The 21,713-nt window shown below is 49.4% G+C and overlaps 1 protein-coding gene across 1 annotated transcript in view; it reads right to left on the bottom strand.

Annotated features, from left to right (window-relative positions):
- Positions 1-21,713, bottom strand: part of LOC125455504 (nesprin-2) — a 367,488-nt gene that overhangs the window by 34,551 nt on the left and 311,224 nt on the right. The window contains exons 83-88 of the mRNA XM_059648913.1: positions 18,507-18,657; positions 15,628-15,810; positions 11,863-12,000; positions 8,936-9,130; positions 7,901-8,189; positions 1,433-1,501 (exon numbers count right to left, since the gene is read on the bottom strand). Coding sequence (XP_059504896.1) covers positions 1,433-1,501; positions 7,901-8,189; positions 8,936-9,130; positions 11,863-12,000; positions 15,628-15,810; positions 18,507-18,657 — 1,025 coding nt within the window. The remainder of the gene's footprint in view (positions 1-1,432; positions 1,502-7,900; positions 8,190-8,935; positions 9,131-11,862; positions 12,001-15,627; positions 15,811-18,506; positions 18,658-21,713) is intronic.

Here is a 21,713-nt window from a genome sequence, read left to right as displayed (position 1 = left end):
GCCCCCTCCACCCCACAACACAGTGACATCCTCCCCCCACTCATACAGAATGACCCAACTGCATCAACCTGTTCTGAGTGAACACCCTCTCCCAGAGAGTGGCCCTCACCATAGAGCTCCTACAGTGGCAGATACCCAGAGGGGCCTGGATATTATTCACAGCCCTCTGCCTGTGCAGGGGTGGGGTGGGGTGGGGATGGGTGGTGGGGGGCACTAGTGAGGGTTGAAGTCAACCCAGAAACCACTGCCACACACTGAGCCAAACACAACCCACCTCCCAGCTGCCCCCCAAATATGCTCCCTACTTCCGGACACCCCCTTCCAACCCCGTACCTCGTATCCTCACAATCCCCCTATTCCCTTTCAACCCTCAAACCCACTCCAGAGCCCCCCACACCTTGCCCGGTTATTCTTCCTCGGCCCCACCCCCAACACTGCCATCTGAGTATCCTACCCAATGTGGTGTGGCCCCACACAGGCTCACCCACAAACCCCCCGCGCCCCAGCCATGGTTACTAACCAGAACCCAGAGGGTGGAGGGTTTGGGGACTGATGTGGAGGGTTTGGGGACTGATGGCACAGGGAGTCTGTGACCAGTGCCCACCACCCCCCGACCCCCAGCCCACCCCACCTTCCCCCGCAGGGAGAATGATCTCTCCATGTTCTGTCAGCACGTTTATTAAAGAAGGCAGGATTGATTCTCTCCTGCTATCGAACCACGATGCATGGGACACCTTCGTGTAAAACAAAAGTGAGCGAGAGAGAGAGAGGGAGAGATCAGGAGAATGTTGGGTGCCATGAGTTATAAAGTCCTGGAATGAGTTACCTGGTGTGGAAATGCAAACTGACTTCATGGTAATTTCTCAAACAGACTCCAAAACATCGCAGGGCTCTGGGCAAAGAGTGGAACTAACTGAGTAGCTCTCACAAGGAGCTGGCACCAAGCTCCAGCTGTGCGAGGCCATTCCACCCATCTTTCTTCTCACGTCAGCCCATCCCCTTCTCCAGCTTCTGCCCCACCATTCTCACCGCACCCCCCCCACCCCTCCAAAACCTGGAGAAACAGCTTTGATCGCCCGAGGTGTGATGGCGAAGAGTCGACAGCCATCCTGGGCGAGTGAGGGTGTGGGGTTGGGATTCGGGATGTGGGCTCAGGGTCAGTAAGGGGTCAGCCATAAACATGCATCAGCATGCGGAATGGTGCAGAGATACGACAGCGACGGGGAGAAGGGTGTGTGCAACATGGGGGCAGCGGGGAGGTGGGTCAGAAATGGGTGAGTGGAGCTGTCGAAGGTGAATGCTAATGTATGGCAGGGGCTGGGATGGCATGGAGAGTGCTGCTGGTTGATGCGGAGTTTGGAGGGGGGGGGGAATGCTGCAGTTGGGTGGGGGGAATGTGTGGATGGGGACACATGCATTTGCAAGTGCCTACCAGCTGAAGTTCTCAATGTGCTCTCTGTCATTTTGACACAGGCCTCGGGGCTTTCTGTGATTTGTACATCTGGAAAGAAAAGAGTAGGACATTCAACATGGTACAGAGACAGTGGGAACCAGGAACAACAACATCTGCCCCCTCAGGAGCAGGAGCAGCGTTTCCCACACAGCAGTCAAATACACTGCAATCTCAGGCAGGCCCCAGGGACTGTGGGGGATGAGAGCTGAGTTCCCATGGGGCTGTATGGGAGAGCGAGTATTAGACACCCTCCCTGACAAAGCTGAACAAAAGCAAAGTTGCTGGAAAAGCTCAGCAGGTCTGGCAGCACCTGTGAAGGAGTAAACAGAGTTAACGTTTCGGGTCCGGTGACCCTTCCTCAGGACAAAGCTGAAGTTTGCTTCTCGTGCAAGGGCTGATATCGGCGGGGCGGGGGAGGGAAGTGTCAATGTTTAAAAATGAAAAAGTGTAGGGGTGGGGATAATGCTCCACAGCACCTTTCACAAACACATTAGCTCTACAGCCAAAGATGTACTTTTAAAATGTAGGCACCATCGAAGGAGACGCACCAGCCAACATCCCATAACCAAACCTCAAGAGGAGGATGACTTTGAACAGATGTTTACTTTAGCGATGCTGGCCAATGGCCTGGATGCAGGAGGGAACACCCCGCACACCTTCAAAGTTGTGCCCCAAGATCTTTTACTCCTGCCCAATGCACGTTTCAGATGCAAGATGGCACCTCACGCAGTGTGGCATTCCCACTGAAGTGAGCTGGAGTGTCAGCGTTGGGGTGCTGCGGCTGGAGCATGCCCTTTTGCTTCAGAGGTGGGACTTACAGAACATAGAACATTACAGCACAGTACAGGCCCTTCGGCCCTCGATGTTGTGCCAACCTGTGATACCGACCTCAAGCACATCTAACCTACACTATTCCATGTACGTCCATATGCTTATCCAATGACGACTTAAATGTACCTAAAGTTGGCGAATCTGCTACCGTTGCAGGCAAAGCGTTCCATTCCCTTACTACTCTCTGAGCAAAGAAACTACCTCTGACATCTGTCCTATATCTTTCACCCCCTCAATTTAAAGCTATGCCCCCTCACCGTCACCATCCTAGGAAAAAGGCTCTCCCTATCCACCCTATCTAACCCTCTGGTCATTTTATATGTTTCAACTAAGTCACATCTCAACCTTCTTCTCTCTAACGAAAACAGCCGCAAGTCCCTCAGCCTTTCCTCATAAGACCTTCCGTCCATACCAGGCAACATCCTAGTAAATCTCCTCTGCACCCTTTCCAAAGCTTCCACATCCTTCTCATAATGCGGTGACCAGAACTGTACACAATACTCCAAGTGCGGCTGCACCAGAGTTTTGTACAGCTGCAGCATAACCTCTTGGTTCCGGAACTCGATCCCTCTATTAATAAAAGCTAAAACACTGTATGCCTTCTTAACAGCCCTGTCAACCTGGGTGGCAACTTTCAAGGATCTGTGTACATGGACACCGAAATCTCTCTGCTCATCTACACTACTAAGAATCTTAACATTAGCCCTGTACTTTGCCTTCTGGTTACTCCTACCAAAGTGCATCACCTCACACTTGTCTGCATTAAACTCCATTTGCCATCTCTCAGCCCAGCTCTGCAGCTTATCTATGTCTCTCTGCAACCTACGGCATCCTTCGTCACTGTCTGCAACTCCACCGACCTTAGTGTCGTCTGCAAATTTACCAGCCCATCCTTCTACACCCTCATCCAGGTCATTTATAAAAATGACAAACAGCAGTGGACCCAGCACCGACCCTTGCGGTACACCACGAGTAACTGGTCTCCAGGATGGACATTTCCCATCAACTACCACCCTCTGTCTTCTTTCAGCAAGCCAATTTCTGATCCAAACTGCTTTATCTCCCACAATCCCATTCCTCCGCATTTTGTACAATAGCCTACTGTGGGGAACCTTATCGAACGCCTTGCTGAAATCCACATACACCACATCAACCGGTTTACTCGCATCTACCTGTTTGGTCACCTTCTCAAAGAACTTCTGCCCACTGGCACAGATGACCACCCATCCTCCTGCAACACCCCTCCGCTATCAACCAGCTGGGTTACACAACTCTCCCATGATCCCATTCCCATCTACTTGACCGTAGCCTGTCTGCCCCGGGGAGGGTTTCCGTGACAGTCTGAGCAGCACAGCACAGGCTTATTTTCCAACATATGCAGCATCTTCAGGATTACAACCAGGAAGGGAAATGAAGTCAAGTACCATCCTGCTGCAGGGAGACTCCATGTCAAACCTTACCTTACACTCTTGTCCTAGAGCCAGTCAGCAGCACACCCTCTTGAGCAGCCCACGTCCTTGAGGAGACATTACCAGAGCACGTGTATCTGACGGCCAGCCTGGGGCATCAGGCAAGCCATGAAGGGGGAGGGGAGTGAGTTGCTGACCAAACTGGACATCTATGGATACAGTCCATTCCGCTTCACATGTGCAAGACTTGGACCAGCATGATATCAAGACACTCAACACTTTCACCCGAGCTGACTTGGCGAGTCTCTGATGATCAGATGGCAGGAGGAAATACCAGACTGGTCACTGTAGCCAGAGTACCAGACCCAAAGTTACCACCATGAAGCCTCTGAGGAGCTCAAGCACGGGGGCTACCCTCATGCCTATGGAAGGCAAAACCACAAGGACACTTTTGAAGCTATTTTTTGTCACCATCCTTGCTTGGTGAACAGAACAATAATGTTCTGCAAACCTTTCCTATTCATGTACTTCAGCAAATACCTTCTAAACATTATTGTGGCTACTGGAGCAGGCCAGAGGCTGGGAATACTGTGGCAAGTAACTCATTCCTGACTCCCTAAAATCTGTCCACCATCTACAAGGCACAAGTCAGGAGTGTGATGGAATACTCCCCACTTGCCTGGATGGGTGCAGCCCCAACAACACTCAAGAAGCACAACACCATCCAGGACAAAGCAGCCGCTTGATTGGCACCACATCCACAAACGTCCCACTCCCCCCACCAACAGGCCCAGCTTTGAGGAGTTCGAGTCAGCTGTCCCTGCCCGATCCAGGCACAGCCTTACACACAGCCATCAGGGATACTGAGACAGTACCAGACTGGGGTCCCAGGCTAACCACACAAACACACGTTGGCTTTGGCAGGACTTACTCACTATAACGGGCTCCAAAGCGAAGTCGAGTACAATCGCTGACAATAATACATCTCTTCCCAATCAGCTCAATCCATTCTGCGCTCATCTTGAACAGAAGGTCAGTGAAATCTTGTCACCTTCCCCAACAGCTTCGGGTGTGCCTGTACCCCATGGCCACAGCTTCGGGTGCGCCAGTACCCCACGGCCACAGCTTCGGGTGCGCCTGTACCCCACGGCCACAGCTTCGGGTGAGCCTGTACCCCACGGCCACAGCTTCGGGTGCGCCTGTACCCCACGGCCACAGCTTCGGGTGTGCCTGTACCCCACGGCCACAGCTTCGGGTGCGCCTGTACCCCACGGCCACAGCTTCGGGTGCGCCTGTACCTCACAGTCACTGCCACAGATGTCAGCTCAGCCTTTGTGAGCGTGAACCCACAGGAAGTGACTGGCCCAGATGAAGTCTTGAACCAAGCGCTGAGATCCTGCAGGGACCAGCTGGTGGGGGGTATTTGTAGACATCTATAACCCCTCCTTACTGGGGTGTGAGGTTCCCAACTGCTTCAGGAAACCCACCATCATCCTGGGCCAATGTCAAATCAGGCAACATACCTCAGTGACTACTGCCCATTGGCTCTGACATCCATCATTAGGAAGTGCTTCGAGAGGTTACTCATCACTCACATCAACTCCAGCCTCACAGGATCCGCTACAATTCACCTACTGTCCCAGTAGATCCACTGCAGATGTGTTCTCTATGTCCTTACATCTGGATTACTAGGACACAGCTGGAATACCTGGATAAGTGGAACATCTAAGTCAGGCTCCTATCTATTGACTGTAGCTCCACCTTCATAGATTCTGACTAAACTCATCTTCGGACTCAGATCTCAAACAATGAGACAACATACAGGAAAGAGACAGACAGCTTAGCGGAGTAGTGTAAGGATAACACTCTCTCCCTCAACGTCTTCTAAACGAGGGAAGTGGAGTGGAGGGCTCGCCACTCTTTGTATCAGTGGTGCTCAGGTGGAGGTTGTCGAGAATATCAAGTTTCTAGGAGTAAATATCGTGAACAATCTGTCCAGGTCTACCCGTGCTACAGTCAAGAAAGCACAACATTTCTACTTCCTCAGGAGGCTAAGGAAATTCAGCATGTTCGTTATGACACATTTTTGCAGATGTGCCATGGAAAGCATCCTACCAGGATGTACCTCAGTTTGGTACGGCTACTGGTCTGCTCAAAACTACAAGAAATTACAGAGAGTTGTGAGCATGGCCCATCACGCAAACCGGCCTTCATTCCACAGACCCCTATCTATTCTTCCACATAATCAAAGACCCTTCCCGCCCCAGTTATCCTCACTTATACCCTCATCCTTCAGGCAGATGATCGAAAAGTTTGAAAACACATTCCAACAGATTCAAGAACAGCTTCTTCCCTGCTGTTATCAGTCTAATGAACAGATCTCTCATATATTAGAGCTGATCTTTCTCTGCATCTTCTCTGAAGCTGTAACACTATATTCTGTTCTGTTACCCTGATGTACTTGTGTAAGGTGTGACTCTGTGGTTTGCACAGAAAACAATACATTTCACTGTATCTCCATATATGTCACAATAATAAATCAAATCAAGTCAGATTAAATCAAATCAAACTGACGCTCAGCAGCAGGAGTGTACACCATCCACAAGATGCGCTGCAGAAATTCACCAAGGCTCCCGCTGACCATCCTGACCAGGAAATATGTTGCCATTCCTTCAGTATCATTGGGTCCAAATTCTGGAGCTCTTCCCTAACAGCAGGCAACTGGGGGCAGGCAATAGATGCTGCCCCAGCCAGCTGCATCCAAGTGCTGTCCATGAATACATGTTTAAAAAGCTAAATCCTGGCCACAGTGCTGAAGGTGCAATCTCAGAAAGGCAGTATGGATTCAGAGCCAGTTGGGAAGCTACTAACACGACTATGCCCTGAAACAGCTCGGGGGCTATAAGGGCCAGATCACAATTCTGGACACCACCGCTATAAGGGCTCACCAAGGCGTTCAATACAAGCAGTCCTTGAACAACTCTAGAACGCTCAGAAAGGTCACTTTGAGAGAGTGAAACCTCCCGAATTGTAATGCTGTTTACTGAGGGTACTTTCTGCTACTGACCCTCTCCTCGAATTCCTTTGACCAGATGTTTCCAGGAAGTAATGATAAAGGGGCAAATGCATCCTCTTCCTAATAGGGGGCAGTGACTTTAAAATGTGCCAACGTGCGCACACAAACAGCGGGTAGTTCCTTGATGATTGCCCTTTCCTGGAGCTCGCAGAGAAGGCAGTGCAGTTCCATCGGGAACGGGACCTTGCTGATGGGAACAGAAACGTCAGAGCCGCCCCAAGGAGATGACAACCTACCACTGGCGCTGACAGCAGCAACTTTAATTGCAGTGGAATGGTTCACTGAGCACAAACAATGCCACTCTCAACCAGGGGGCATTGGCCACTGACTGTCCAAAACCCAACAGCTTCTTGCGCTGCCCTTCAAAGTGTGTTTGGCAAAACCGTTCACCGTCTGAAGGGTACACAGCGGTTCTCCCCAGAACGTTCCTATCTGGATCAGAACTGTGCAATCTACACAGAAACCATCAGTAATACTGGCTCAGACGTTGCCTCACAAGCACCAAGGTCCTCAGGCTCTGTCCTATCTTGAATACATTCTCAAACAGTGACAAATAAGCACCGCAGGACATGAATCACACACGCAGGAGTTTAAAATACCTAAAGCAGGGCTTCACTACAGTCACGGGCTTAGAGGGAACATCACAGACCCTGGGACGAGGGGGTCACACATCAGAACCTGTCACTGAGGCTGAGCTGCATCTCACAAACGTTTTGAATAAATACAGAGCTGGCAGTGATCAATAGCACTGACCGGGAATGAAATTCCAGCCTGAAGGAAGGGATCTGGGGAGACCGAAGCTGCTGCGCTGCAGTTGCTCAAGAGGGGACTGAGAACCAATCGCACTAATTCAGTCAGATATAAACCATCACAACGAGGTGCCCGGCTTCATTTACTGAACCAGAGCCAAAGTTCTTCCCTCAAACCAACTTCACCACACACAACAAATAAAACATCATTTTTGTTTATCTGATTGTCGAGCCATGCTGTCAACAGATTGGCTGCATTGGTCTATGACACACAGTGGGAGATCTTGTAGAAGTGAAAGGATCTTTCATACTAACACAAAACATTCACAGTAAGGTGCTGACACCAGGCTTCGAGCAATACAACCTGTTAACCAACCGGTACCTGATAAATTGCTGAAATACAAGCCATCATCTTCATCTTCATGCGAGGACGATCCTCCGACATCCACCGTGTGGTCCCACTCTAAGGGGATGGAGTCCACACTGACTGGGGTCACACCCCCTGATCGCTCATGTTGCTGTGGCTCCCCTGGCAGAGTCAGTTGACACAAAGCCCCTTGAGCGGACAGCTCAGAGCCATCAGCCTTATCCCGCCAGCTCGCATTGCGTAGCTCAGCCCCATCATCAGTGTCAGCCTCCCTGTCAGACAGATCCTCCTTCTCTTCATTCATCTAGAACAGAACCAGCAGCAGAGGCCATGACCCACCCTGCACTTCCCGATACAATACCTATTAATTCATATCTATACCTACACCCCCAAAAACATCACTGACCCTACCCCCCAATTTAATCCCCATCCCACTGCCCCATGTACACACTGTCCCCCCCATCACTGACCCGACCCCCGTTTAATACCCCTCCCGCAGCCCCGTGTACACACTCTCCCCCCATCACTGAACCGACCCCCGTTTAATCCCCCTCCCGCAGCCCCGTGTACACACGCTTCCCCATGACTGACCCGAACCCTCCCCATTTAATCCCCCTCCCATTGCCTTCTGTATACACTCACCCCAACATCACTGACCCTAACACATTCACTTAATTCCCCTCCCACAGTGCATTTAATCCTCCTCCCACTGCCCTGTGTACACACTGTCCCCCATCAATGACCCCATCCCCCCATTTAAACCCCCTCCCACAGCCCCGTGTACACACTTTCCCCCCGCCTCATCACTGACCCAACCCACAGATGAGTAATTTTATTAGTCTCTCTCAGATAGATGAGTAGGATGCTGTAACACTCACCTCCCCCTTTTGCTTCTATCCTGTTCACCAGTTACAAGTTGTGTAAACCTCCCCTTCCCTCTGCCCCAGTTAGGTGTGCGCCCCCCCCAACCCACTTTGCCCCAGGTCTGCAACCCTTGCCCTGGAGAGGAAGGAGGTGTGTGAGGGGTAGGGTGGGGGTGGTTCCTCTCACCGGCTGTTTGGACATGAGCCTCTGATGGAAGCGGGCGACCCGGCCAAACACCTCCTGGCAGTAGGCATGGAGCTCCTCAAGCTCCTCCTCAATAGCAATCGCATCCATTGGCTCAATCTTCCAGATCAGCTTCTCACCGGAGACAATCAGCTGGTCAATCTTGGTGGTGTTGAGGGTGATCTCGTGCTGAAAGGCCTGTGGGTCATCACAAAGAGAAACACCAGTTGCTGATGGCTGGAGTGACCAATCGTCCTCAGAGATAGCAGGAACTGCAGATGCTGGAGAATCTGAGATAACAAGGTGTAGAGCTGGATGAGCGCAGCAGGCCAAGCAGCTGTGTTCCTCTAGCTCCACACTGTGTTCTCTGTGACCAATCGTCCTGCAGTATTACTGGAATGCTCCGTAGTTTTACAGCCATTCCCTGACCCCTTGGCTGCTTTCCTAAGGGCCAGTTGCCTTGCCTTTCTAAGGCAGCTCCCCCACCCCACCCCCAGGTGTGGGGGGTGGGGGAGTGGAGGAGTGGAGGTTTGAGGGGACGTGTTCTCTCGTCACTGCTCAGCAGAGAAAGCCCAGCTGCATTTGTGAAGTGGGGGTCAGACCCTACAGTCCTGACGGAGTGGTTTTGTACAGAGAGCTGGAGAAGTGCACAGGGGAATGTCACTGGCTGTTATAAGGAGATAACAAGGTGCAGAGCTAGATGAACACAGCAGGCCAAGCAGCTTCATAGGAGCAGGAAAGCTTGGTGCTTCGGGTCTGGACCCTTCTTCAGAAAAGATATAAGGATGTGTTTGACAAAGTTCCTCCTCAGAGACCGAATCTCATGGAATCAAAGCTAAGTTCCTGAACTAGTTTGCACATTGGCTGCATGACAGTAGATGGAGAGGATGGCACTGTGTCAACTATTCACACAGATAGACCAGCACAACAGTTGGAGAATGTGACATTACAAACAGATATTGCAAGCCTAGGCTAAAGAGCAAAACTCTGTACTTCAAACAGAAAGAAACTACTTTCTCTCCAAACAGTGGGTTTCTGGAAATGGTGGGGGTCAGGTACACAGATCTGTCAAATATTAGAGACAGCAATCAAACAGGCAAGTGAAAAATCAATCCTTACCCTGACAGGTCTGGAATCTAAGGGGGTTGCTGCATCTGGACAGTACGTGGTTAGATTATATACAGACTCACCGGGAACAGGTCTGTGTACTGCACCTCAGGAAGGTTATTTGAGCGAGCACAGCATAGATTGACCACAATGATACCTGGATTTGATGGATTTGGTAATACAGAGGGATTCCAAAGGTTAAGGGGCAATTTGATCCAAATTTTAAAGCTTTTAGGGAAATAGTGACAGAGCAGTGAAAATAGAGAAAACTTGCTCCCGGTCAAGGATCTGGGGCAGGAGTCTAAAAGATCAGTGATGATCCTTTCAGGAGTGAATACAGGAAACAGTTCAAGGAGTTAGATCACAGATCAAGCAGATCTCACTGAATGGCAGGGCAGGCCCTCAGGGCTGAATGGCCTCCTCCTGTATTATCTTCCTGGCACAATGGGGCTGGGTGAGCTCCTCTGGGAACCCTGCGATAGATGAAAAAAGGCCAAATGGACTAAAATGGTCAGCAGTTTTGGGAGAGAAAGGGTAAAGGCTAATCTTCGACCCACAAGATTACACAGCAACACAGCACAAACAAGGCCATTCAGCCCAGCCAAGACAAGGCTGTCTTTATGGTCTACCTGAGCATATTTCCAGCTATTCCCTACGCCCTCAAACGTTGGTCTCATTTTCTCTTAACTATACAGGCAGTCCCTGGGTTAGGAATGGGTTCCCTTATTGTTGATTTGTAGGCAAGTCGGAATGTAGTACCGTACAATATAAAATAGCCATAAATATGAGCAAATGAACACACCTGATGTATAAAATTAATATTAATGCACCTCTGTTTGGGGTCTCACTCATAAAGATGGGCATTTATCAGACAGACATTCCTATCACCTGTATTTGTTCTCCCTATGAGTCTGACCACTCCCTGGGATGGGAAGGTTCTCCCGAATTCCTGATTAGGGAATTTCTTGCTGGCTATTTCTAATATTGACAGTATCCAGTGCTGCCCCTTCACCACAAGAGGAAACATTGTCTCCGTATTGACCCTGTCTGGACATTTCGGGATTTTAAAGGCCTCTACTGGCTCACCCTTTAGTCTTCTACTTTCAAGAAAATAGAAACCCAGCTTGTCAGTCCTTTCCTGAAACAGAAACTCATACATTTCTCAGATCGTCCTGCGACATTTGCTGTGCACCTTCTGCGGCGCTTTCATGTACCTCTCCTGGTATGATAAGCAGAGCTGAGCTTGTAATGTAGTTGTAACCAGGACTCGATATGGGGCCAGCATAACTTTGTTTGGGTATTCATTAAGATTTGAAAACCGAAAAGTGTCCAGTTAGCATTCTATTTCACTCAAAAATCCCAATGTATGTCTCAAACATTGAATCACATTAAAATCTAGTGGCATTATTACCCAGGTAAATGTATTCGTTTTCATATGGCATGCTCCCACAAACAGACCACCCACAAGATCAATACTCAATATTGAAGGGAGATTGGTTGATTGGCCCAGGACATTGAGAGAAATTCCCCTGCTCTTCCAACAACATCACTGCTGCAGTTTTCACACCCCCTCAACGGGGAAGACGGGGCATTGGGTTTTAGAAAATCAGAGTGTGGCACTGTCCCATGGCACCGGAGGGGGAATGCCAGCCTGGATGATGGGTTCAAGCCTCCAGGGGCAGACAAAATCCTTCCGACACAGGCAAGGGAATGAACTCCACTCAAAGCCCCAGCTAGAAACTATGCCTTGCAGGAAGAACATGGACAGGAGGATAGTGGGCTATACACAGCGTGAACGCTGGCCCAAATCGAGCTATACTCACATTCAGTTGCCGTACTTTGTCATCAATGTCACTCTCTGAGAAATGCTCGACATTGGTCAGCTGCAGGTCCATTTCAGTGAGCCACACCAGGATACATTCCCGACAACTCTCAAACTCTTCCCTCTGATTGACAAAGTGCTGTGGAAATAGCAATGGAGTGAGACGGCAGCAATTAGTTCAGGATTCTTGGGACCCAGGACAAGGGCTTGGATATTTCTGCTGGGAGCTGAAGTCCCACTAGTGAGGAAGGAGGCCATTCAGCCCGAGTCTGCATCCCACCCATGCCCAGCCCCCTATCCTACTCTAACACTGCATTTCCCATGTCTAATCCACCTAACTTACACTGCCCTGAACACTACAGGCAATTTTAGTGTGGCCAATCCACCCTGGCCTGCACATCTTTGGGCTGTGGGCGGAAACTGGAGCACCCAGAGGAAACCCACATAGGCACAGGGGAAGTGTCTGTGCAGAGTCTGCATGGTTGCCCGAGGCTGGAATTGAACCTAGGACCCTGGCGCTGTGAGGCTGCAGTGCTAACCAGTGAGCCACCGTGCCGCCCCAGCAGGTGGACCAGCAGAAGTAGCACTGGCTGAGGTCAGACACTGAGGGTCATCTCCACAGCACTGACTTCGGCTGCAGGCCGATCTTCAGCAGGATGCTGTGCCCAAGCAGACAGCTGGCAAACGGCCCACATGGTGCCCTCGCATACCCAGACGGGCCCTTGTGAGCTGGGGAATCACACACAGTGGGAATAGGGCTCTGTGTGCAACAATTTAAGAGCAAATTACTGAAATACTTTAGTAACGGCAAAATATGGCAAATGCTGTAAATCTGAAACAAACACGGAGAGTGCAGGGAGAAACTCAGCAGGTCTGGCAGCCTGTGTAGAGACAGAACAGCGTTAACACTTTGGGTCTGGTTTGATTCTTCTTCAAAACTGAAAGGTGTTGGAAAATAGGCCCCTCTGTGGTAAACAATTCCACAGATTCAGTCCCCTCTGAGGGAAGAAATTCCTCATCGCTATCGAAAAGTGTGATGCCCTTATTCTGAAATCCCTTCTTATAACTTTGGCAGGAGCAAGAGAGTGAGCAGGAAAAGAAAGGGTAATCAATAATGCAGAAAGAAAAACACAGTGATGCAAACAACATGTAAGTAAATGGGTGAAAGGGATATTGTCGGTCCTTTCACAAAATTACTGAACTACGTCATATCAAACAGCAGAGAAATGACTGCATCCCACGGTATCTGACAACGGGGTTTACATTTCACTGTGGGTTTTAAATGCAAATTCTTAAATGTCACAGAATCGCAGAGATGTACAGCACAGAAACAGACCCTTCAGTCCAACTTGTCCATGCTGATCAGATATCCTAAACTAATCTAGTCCCATTTGCCGGCATTTGGCCCATATCCTTCTAAACCCTTCCAATTCATATACCCACCCAGATGCCTTTTAAATGCTCTAACTGTACCAGCCTCCACCACTTCCTCTGGCAGCTCATTCCATAAACACACCACCGTCTGTGTGACAAAGTTGCCTCTTAGGTCCCTTTTCAGTCTTTCCCCTCTCAGATTAAACCTGCGACCCTCTAGTTTTGGACTCCCCCACCCTGGAGAATAGACCTTGACTATTCACCCTATCTATGCCCCTCATGATTTTATAAACCTCTATAAGGTCATCCCTCAGCCTCCGACGCTCCGGGGAAAATAGCCCCAGTCTATTCAGCCTCTCATAATGTAATTCCTATAGCAGGGTGACCAGAACTGCATGCAGTATTCCAAAAGTGGCTCTAACCAATGTCCTGTACAGTTGCAATATGACCCTCCCAACTCCTACACTTAATGCACTGACCAATAAAGGAAAGCGTACCAAATGCCTTCCTCACTATCCTGTCTAACTGTGACTCCACTCTCAAGGAACTATGAACCTGCACTCCAAGGTCTCTTTGTTCAGCCACACTCCCTAGGACCTTACCATGAAGTGTATAAGTCCTGGCCTGTCCTTGCTTCAGCTGAGCCAAGAACCTCCAGAGTCAGGACCCAGGCTCACAAGTTGTCAGATGGAGAGTTTTGCGGATTAATAAAAACTGGAAAATGTTGCAGAATGTTGCAGAACTTATTAATGAGCCTGTTAGCTCATGGTGTGATGGAACACTCCCCACTTGCCTGGATGGGTGCAGCCCCAACAACACTCAAGAAGCTCAACACCATCCAGGACAAAGCAGCTGCTTGATTGGCACCACATCCACAAACATTCCACTCCCCCCACCACCGACACTCAGTCGCAGCAGTGTGTACCATCTACAAGACTCACTGCAGAAATTCACCAAAGACCCTCAGACAGCACCTTCCAAACCCACAGCCACTTCCATCCAGAAGGACAAGGGCAGCAGGTACATGGGAACACCACCCCCCTGCAAGTTCCCCTCCCGGCCACTCACCATCCTGACTTGGAAATATATCGCCGTTCCTTCACCGTCGCTGGGTCAAAATCCTGGAATTCCCTCCCAAGGGCATTGTGGGTCAACCAGCAGAGACTGCAGCGGTTCAAGAAGGCAGCTCAGCCCCAACTTCTCAAGGGGCAGCTAGGGACGGGCGATAAATGCTACACCCAGCCAGAGATGCCCACATCCCACAAATGAGAAAAAAAACCCAAGTGGTTCTGACATTTTACAGAAGGAGTTTGTTTTATGACTTGTTTACTCACCCCCCAGGAAATTCATTTCTCTACTGGTAGGACAGGCTCAAAGGGCCGAATGGTCTCTTCCTGTGCTGAGTTTAGAAGATTGAGGTGGGATCTTACAGAAACCTATACAGTTCTAACAGGGTGTTATTGCAGGCAGAACTGCTGGCTCTACCAGGAACACCCACATCCCAGGATTAAGTAAAGGAAGGGGACCAACAGAGAGGACAGGGTCACTGCACCCTTATCTGATCTTAACAACCTTCTCTGTTGAAGGGAGGAATCTAGGTACCAGTCTATGCTGAGTAGCAGCGTTCAGCCTCTGGGTTTGTAAGTGCGTGGATTAATACCACAGTACGGTACTGAGAGTATGCTGCACTCTCACAGCAATTAGATATCTGTTTTCAGGTGAGATCTTAAACAGAAGTGCTGCTTTCCATCTTATGGCACTATACAAACAAGAGCTCAGTGACTCTACCTGATGACCCTTTCAAACAGAGAGTGGTTTGTGTGTGGAATGAGCTGCCAGAGGAAGTGGCTGATGCTGGTACACTTACAATGTTTAAAGGACATTTGGACAGGTACATGAATAGAAAAGGTTTACAGGGCTATGGGCCAATTACAGGCAAATGGGACTTGATAATTTGGGAAACATGGCTGGCATGGATGAGTTGGGCCAAAAGGTCTGCTTCTGTGTTCTATGACTGTATGACTATGACAAAGTAAATGCAGGAAGGATGTTCCCAAAGAGTAGGCCATTTAGGATTGGGATGAGGAGAAATGTCTTCACCCAGACAGTGAGGAGCCTGTGGAATTGTTTGAGGCTGAAACATTGAATGTTTTCAAGAAGGAATTAGGTATAGTTCTCAGGGATCAAAGGACATAAGGAGGAGGTGGGAATAGGGAACATAGTTGGGGGATCAGATATGATCGTATTGATTGGTGGAGCAGGCTCAGAAGGACAGAAACGCCTTCTCTTACTCCTGTTTCCTATGTTTCCATGTAAGGTGTAACTCCAATGCTGCGGAGTGACTCCCTCCCCTGTGCCCTGCCTGGACACACCCAGCTCTGGCTGCCAATACCTTCAGCCTGCGTAAGATGGCAGCGATGCGTTTCTGAAGGATGTCCCAGCGCTGGTTCCCCTCATGAACCATCTGCTTGAGCTGGCTGGAGGAATCGGTGCGGTTCTCTCTGGCCAGCCGTCTGTACTGCTTATTAATCAGCTCCAACTGCGTCAGGCTCTCATGAATCTGTCTCTGGAAGGTCTGTTGCAAAAGAACAATTCATAGAGTCACACAGACTGAACAGAAATGTGTCATACAACCCATTGTGCCTACACTGGCAAAAATCATCCAAAATATCCCACTCTCACCAGGAGATCTGAAATCTGTGGTCTCGGTTTTTAGCCCTTGTGTCATTGGAAATGGTTTCTCCTTACCCTATCACAATGGTGAATGCCTCCATCAAATCTCACACAAAACCCTCTCCGCTGGATGCAGAGCAATCCCAGATTCTCCGGTCTCCCTGTAACATCATTCAGAGCCAGGACCATGAGTAAATCTGCCCAGTGACACCTCCAACAGCAGACAGCCAGATCATAAGGAATCTGTTGCCATCTGTCTCTTTCACACACAGATTGAGATTACCAGGGCAAAGGTGGATGAGTAAGGGTGGGAATGTGGAGTCAGCGGCCATCATTACACCTTTCCAATTGGCTCGCAGGATGAGGGGTCTCTGGCTGTGCCAGCAATCATTGCCCATTCCCAGTTTGCTGTGAGAAAGAACATTCGATTGAAGCATTCAAGAGGCCACTGGGTGATTATGTGGATGGTAATGTTGTGCAGGGATGCAGGAAACGGGCAGAGATCGAATGGGTAATGGAGCCCGTCTGGCGAAGATAGGCCGAATGGCCGTGTCCTGCACCACAGTAATTCTGACCTTGAGAAGGTGGGGGTGAGCTGCCTTCTTAAGCCGCTGCAGTCCTCCTGCTATGGGTTGACCCACAATGCCCTTAGGGAGGGAATTCCAGGATTTTGACCCAACAACACTGAAGGAACGGTGATATATTTCCAAGTCAGGATGGTGAGTGACTTGGAGGGGAACTTGCAGGGGGTGGTGTTCCCATGTACCTGCTGCCCTTGTCCTTCTAGATGGAAGTGGCTGTGGGTTTGGAAGGTGCTGCCTGAGGGTCTTTGGTGAGTTTCTGCAGAGCATCTTGTAGACAGTACACACTGCTGCTACTGAGTGTCGGTGGTGGAGGGAGTGGGATGTTTGTGGATGTGACGCCAATCAAGCGGCTGCTTTGTCCTGGATGGTGTCGAGCTTCTTGAGTGTTGTTGGGGCTGCACCCATCCAGGCAAGTGGGGAGTGTTCCATCGCACTCCTGACTTGTGCCTTGTAGATGGTGGACAGACTTTGGGGAGTCAGGAGATGAGTTCCTTGCTGCAGGATTCCCAGCTTCTGGCCTGCTGTTGAAGCCACAATGTTTGGCTAATCCAGTTGAGTTTCTGGTCAATGGTAACCCACAGGATGTTGATTAAGGTAAGTGCATTCTCTTTTTAGAGATGACCACTGCCTGGCACTTAACATAGACTGATACAGTACAGCAGAGACCCTTTGGCCCATCAAGTCTAAACCATCACTTCTTTAAATCCACACCACTCGCCCTACTTTCCCACAACAGGCCCATAACCTTGAATGTTGTGACATTCCACATGTTCATCCAACTACTTTTTCAAGGTTGTGAGGTTTCGTGCCTGAACCGCCTCTCAGGCACTGCATTCAAGATTCCCATCACCCTCTGGTCAATAAAGGTTTTCCTCAAATACCTCCCAAGCCTCCCACCTTTTTCCTTAATATGATGTCCCTTGTTACTGACCCTTTAAATAAGGGAGGAGCCCATGTTCTATCCACCCTAGTTCATGCCCCTCATAACCTACATCTGGTCACCCCTCACCCCTCTCTGCTCTAAAGACAACAACCTGAGCTTCCACAGCCGCTCTTCATTGATGGACTGCTCCATCCCAGACAACCTCCCAGTGAATCTCCTCTGCATTTCACCCCCCGCCCCCAACTTCCAGTGTAATCCTATCCTTCCTGTGACCAGAGCTGCACACAGTGCTCCAGCTGTGGCCCAAAGTCCTGTACACCTCCAGCATGACCTCCCTGTTCTTGCGATCTATGCCATAACAGACCAAGGTAAGCACCCCAGATGCCTTCAGAACCAAGCTGTTACCTTGTCCCGCTGCCTTCAGGGTTCTGTGCACCAGCTCCCCAAAAGCCTTCTGTTCCTCTCAGCTTCCTAATGCCCTAAATCTTCTTACTTCTTCCACCAATTATATAGCACAAACGTTACTTACCACTCACCATGCACTATCGGACGGTGGGATGTGTACAACAGGCTGGCTGGTCTACTCCAGCTCCTGTTTCATTTGTTCACACAGAGGCCACTCAGCCCATTTACTGGGATGGTCTTGTTGAAATGAGTTTCTTTGATCTTTCCCGATGCTTCACTCCTTTCCCCCAGAGGGTGCTTATTTGTTACAATAGCTCTGTTTCTATCTCTTGATGGGCACTGGGTAATTAGTGAGCACTCAGAGGGCAGCTACCACTCACTACGTACTTGCCCTGATGGATAATGCCCTCCCATTGCAGGGTAACACTTGGGCTGACTGGTTCCTGATCCTGCTCTGACTGAGTGGGGTCCAATGGTGTACCCTGGCCCTCGAGGCGCTGTCTAGCGGGCCTTGAACCTTGGGCCCACTGATTCATGGGACTGCATACCACACACGGGGCAGCTCTGCGAGCAAATCGTTTAGAAAAACGGGACAAATGCGAGCAAACAGTAGAATCACTCCCTATTGAAAACACAAAAGGATAATAAAAACAGAGACTCCACCCAATGCCTGCAGCAGCTCACGATGATTCAAAGCGCTTTGTTCCGAGCTCAGCAGGAAATTACCTCAAACTTTTTCAGCTCCTCCTTGGCGAGGGAGTACAGGACCTGTGAGGAGTTGGGATGCGCTGCAGTCCTCTCGGCAACTTTCAGCCAGTCATCAAATCGAGAATAGTCATCCAGAAACTTCTGCCAGAGTCTCCATGTTTCCTCGATCCTGTCAGGGAGAAAGACACTGCCAATTACCGCACCATCACCAGCTTGCTTACCGCACGGTGCACCCCATCACCGGCTCGGTTACCGTATGGTGCACCCCATCACCGGTTCGGTTACTGCATGGCGCACCCCATCACCAGCTCGGTTACTGCATGGCGCACCCCATCACCAGCTCGGTTACCACACAACGCATCCCATCACTGGCTCGGTTACTGCACGGCGCCCCCCATCACCAGCTCGGTTACCGCACGGCGCCCCCCTTCACCGGCTCGGTTACCGCATGGTGCAGCCCATTACCACCTTGGTTACCGCATGGTGCACCCCACCACCGGCTCGGTTACCGCACAGCGCATCCCATCACCGGCTCGGTTACCGCACGGTGCACCCCACCACCGGCTCGGTTACCGCACGGTGCACCCCATCACCGGCTCGGTTACCGCACTATTCAGTTGTTGGGAGTTGGGATTGTTATGGAAAAAGACAGTGAGAAGTACAAGGCAGCTCACCCCCACCTTCTCAAGGGGCAACTAGGGATGGGCAAGAAATGCTGGGCCCAGCCAGAGACACCCATGTCCCATACATAAATCAAAAAAAGATAACTGAGGAGTAGATGTTTTAAACTGGGAATGCAAATTTTACAAAGCTGAGAAATAAGTTTTTTATATCATAAAATCCGTACAGGGTGGAGACAGGCCCTTCAGCCAAACAAGTCCACACTGCCCCTTGAAGTATCCCACCCAGACCCATCCCCCTATAACCCACACACCCCTGAACACTACAGGCAATTTAGGATGGCCGATCCACCTAACCTGCACATCTTTGGACTGTGGGAGGAAACCGGAGCACCCAGAGGAAACCCACACAGACACGGGGAGAATGTGAAAACTTCACACAGCAACTTGATTCCCTGACCGGGAATCAAACCTGGGCCGCAGTGGTGAAAGCGCCAAATCGTAATCACTGGACCACCAGGGATGATTTGGCTGAGGTGGACTGAACAGGGCTGCTGAAGAATGAATCAGTGGTAAACCAGTAGGAGGCACTAAGCAGTGAGATCCTTACGGCACAAAGCAGACATGTTCCCTCCAAATATAAGAATGGGACGTTAAATCTAGACCCTCACTGTCTTTTGGAAAAATACAAAGGACGATTAAACAGAAAAAGAAAGGTTATGATCATCACAAAAACACTCAACACTACAGTGAGCCTAGAGGAGTACATAAAGTTCATGGATCAAATACAAAAGAAATAAGGAAATCAAAGAGGGCATGAAAAAATATTCACAAGGAAGATAAAGGAAAACCTAAAGATGTTTTACCAGTACATAAAGAGCAAACGGATAGTTCAGGAAGAAGTGGGACTGAGCAGAGATGAAGATGGGAACTGTGTGAAGATGCAGCGTATGTAGGGAGAATTTTAAACAAATTATTTGTCTCCGTATTCACAAAGGAATGGGATGATGTGGATACAGTAATCCAAGAGGTGCAGTGTGAAATATTGGACAAAATTATCACAATAAGAGAGGAAGTGTTAGAGAAGCTGGAATTCTTAAAAGTGGATATGTCACCAGAGTTGGGTGGATTGTTTCAGAGGAAACTGAAGGGTTTCAGGGAGGAAATAGCAGATGATCTGAGGATTATAATCCAATCTTCACTAGCCACTGGAGGAATGCAGATGTTTAAAAAGGAAATGCTAAATAGGCCAGTTGGTCTTACATGGGTGGTGGGCAAATTATGAGAATCAATTCTCAGAGACTGGATGAACTGTAACTTAGAAAGGAATGGGCTATTCAGGGGTAGTCGGTGTGGCTTCATTGGGGGAAGGTCATGCCTTACTAATTTGAGTGAATTCTTTGACGAAGTGACGAGGAGGGTCTATGAGGGTAGTGCAGTCGATGTTGTCCCGATAGATTTTAGTAAGGCATTTGACAAGATCCCACATGGCAGGCTGATCAAAAAAATAAAAACCCATGGGATCCAGGGTAATGTGACGTTTTGTCACCATACTCGGTCACATCATCAGTGTACCTCCGAGGAAGTATTGTTGGTCTCTCCCACCTGTTAATTATGTGGGTCTGGTCTGACGTGGTGGTGGGACTCATTTCTGGTTCTGCTTCGTAGCGATTGGTAAATGGGGTCTATTTCCACTCCTGAGCTCCTGAGATGCTGCTTGGCCTGCTGTGTTCATCCAGCCTCACATTTTGTTGTCTCTATTTCCACAATGTTTGTTGATGGAGTTCCAGTTGAGTACCAGGCCTTGAGGAATTCCCATGTGTGTTTTTGGTTGGCTTGTCCTAGGATGGTTATAAAGCCATGCTGGCTACCTCTGAATGAATCTCGCTTCTCTAAATGGTCATTCATTCTATCCTTCAGTATTTTCTCCAATAGTTTCCCTCCCACTGGTGTTAGACTCTACCATCCTTTGTGTAAAGTAGAACCACATTGGCTGCCCTCCAGTCCTCCCACACCTCCCCTGTAGCCAGAGATTTGGGTCAGAGCCCCACGTATTTCCTTCCCCCGGGACGTAGCTCATGCAGACACAGCAATTTGTCCATTTTAATGCTTGTCTAAACCATCTCCTCAGTCCGTGTGTCAAACTGCTTAAGAACCTCACAGTTTCTCCTCCCAAATTTTGTACCAACATCCTCTTTAGAATATAGAACAGTATAGCACAGTACAGGCCCTTCGGCCCACAATGTTACGCTGACCTATTATCCTACTAAGATCAATCTACCCTGCTTACCCTACATTTTACTGTCCTCCATGTGCCTATCCAAGAGTCACTTAAAAGTCTCTAAAGTATCTGACTCCATTACCACCGCCAGCAGCACATTCCACACGCCCACCACTCTCTGTGTAAAGAACCTACCTCTGACATCTCCCCCACACCTTCCTCCAATCACCTTAAAATTATGCCCCCTCATAACAGTCATTTTCCATCCTGGGAAAAAGTCTCCGACTGTCCATTCTATCTATGCTTCTCATCATCTTGTACACCTCTATCAAGTCACCTCTCATCCTTCTTTGCTATAATGAGAAATGCCCTAGCTCCCTCATA

Source organism: Stegostoma tigrinum, chromosome 10 (genome assembly GCF_030684315.1).
Source record: "Stegostoma tigrinum isolate sSteTig4 chromosome 10, sSteTig4.hap1, whole genome shotgun sequence".
NCBI classification, from domain to species: Eukaryota; Metazoa; Chordata; class Chondrichthyes; order Orectolobiformes; family Stegostomatidae; genus Stegostoma; species Stegostoma tigrinum.
The sequence above is the reverse complement of the archived record's forward strand: the minus strand, read 5'-3'. Positions and strand labels throughout refer to the sequence as shown.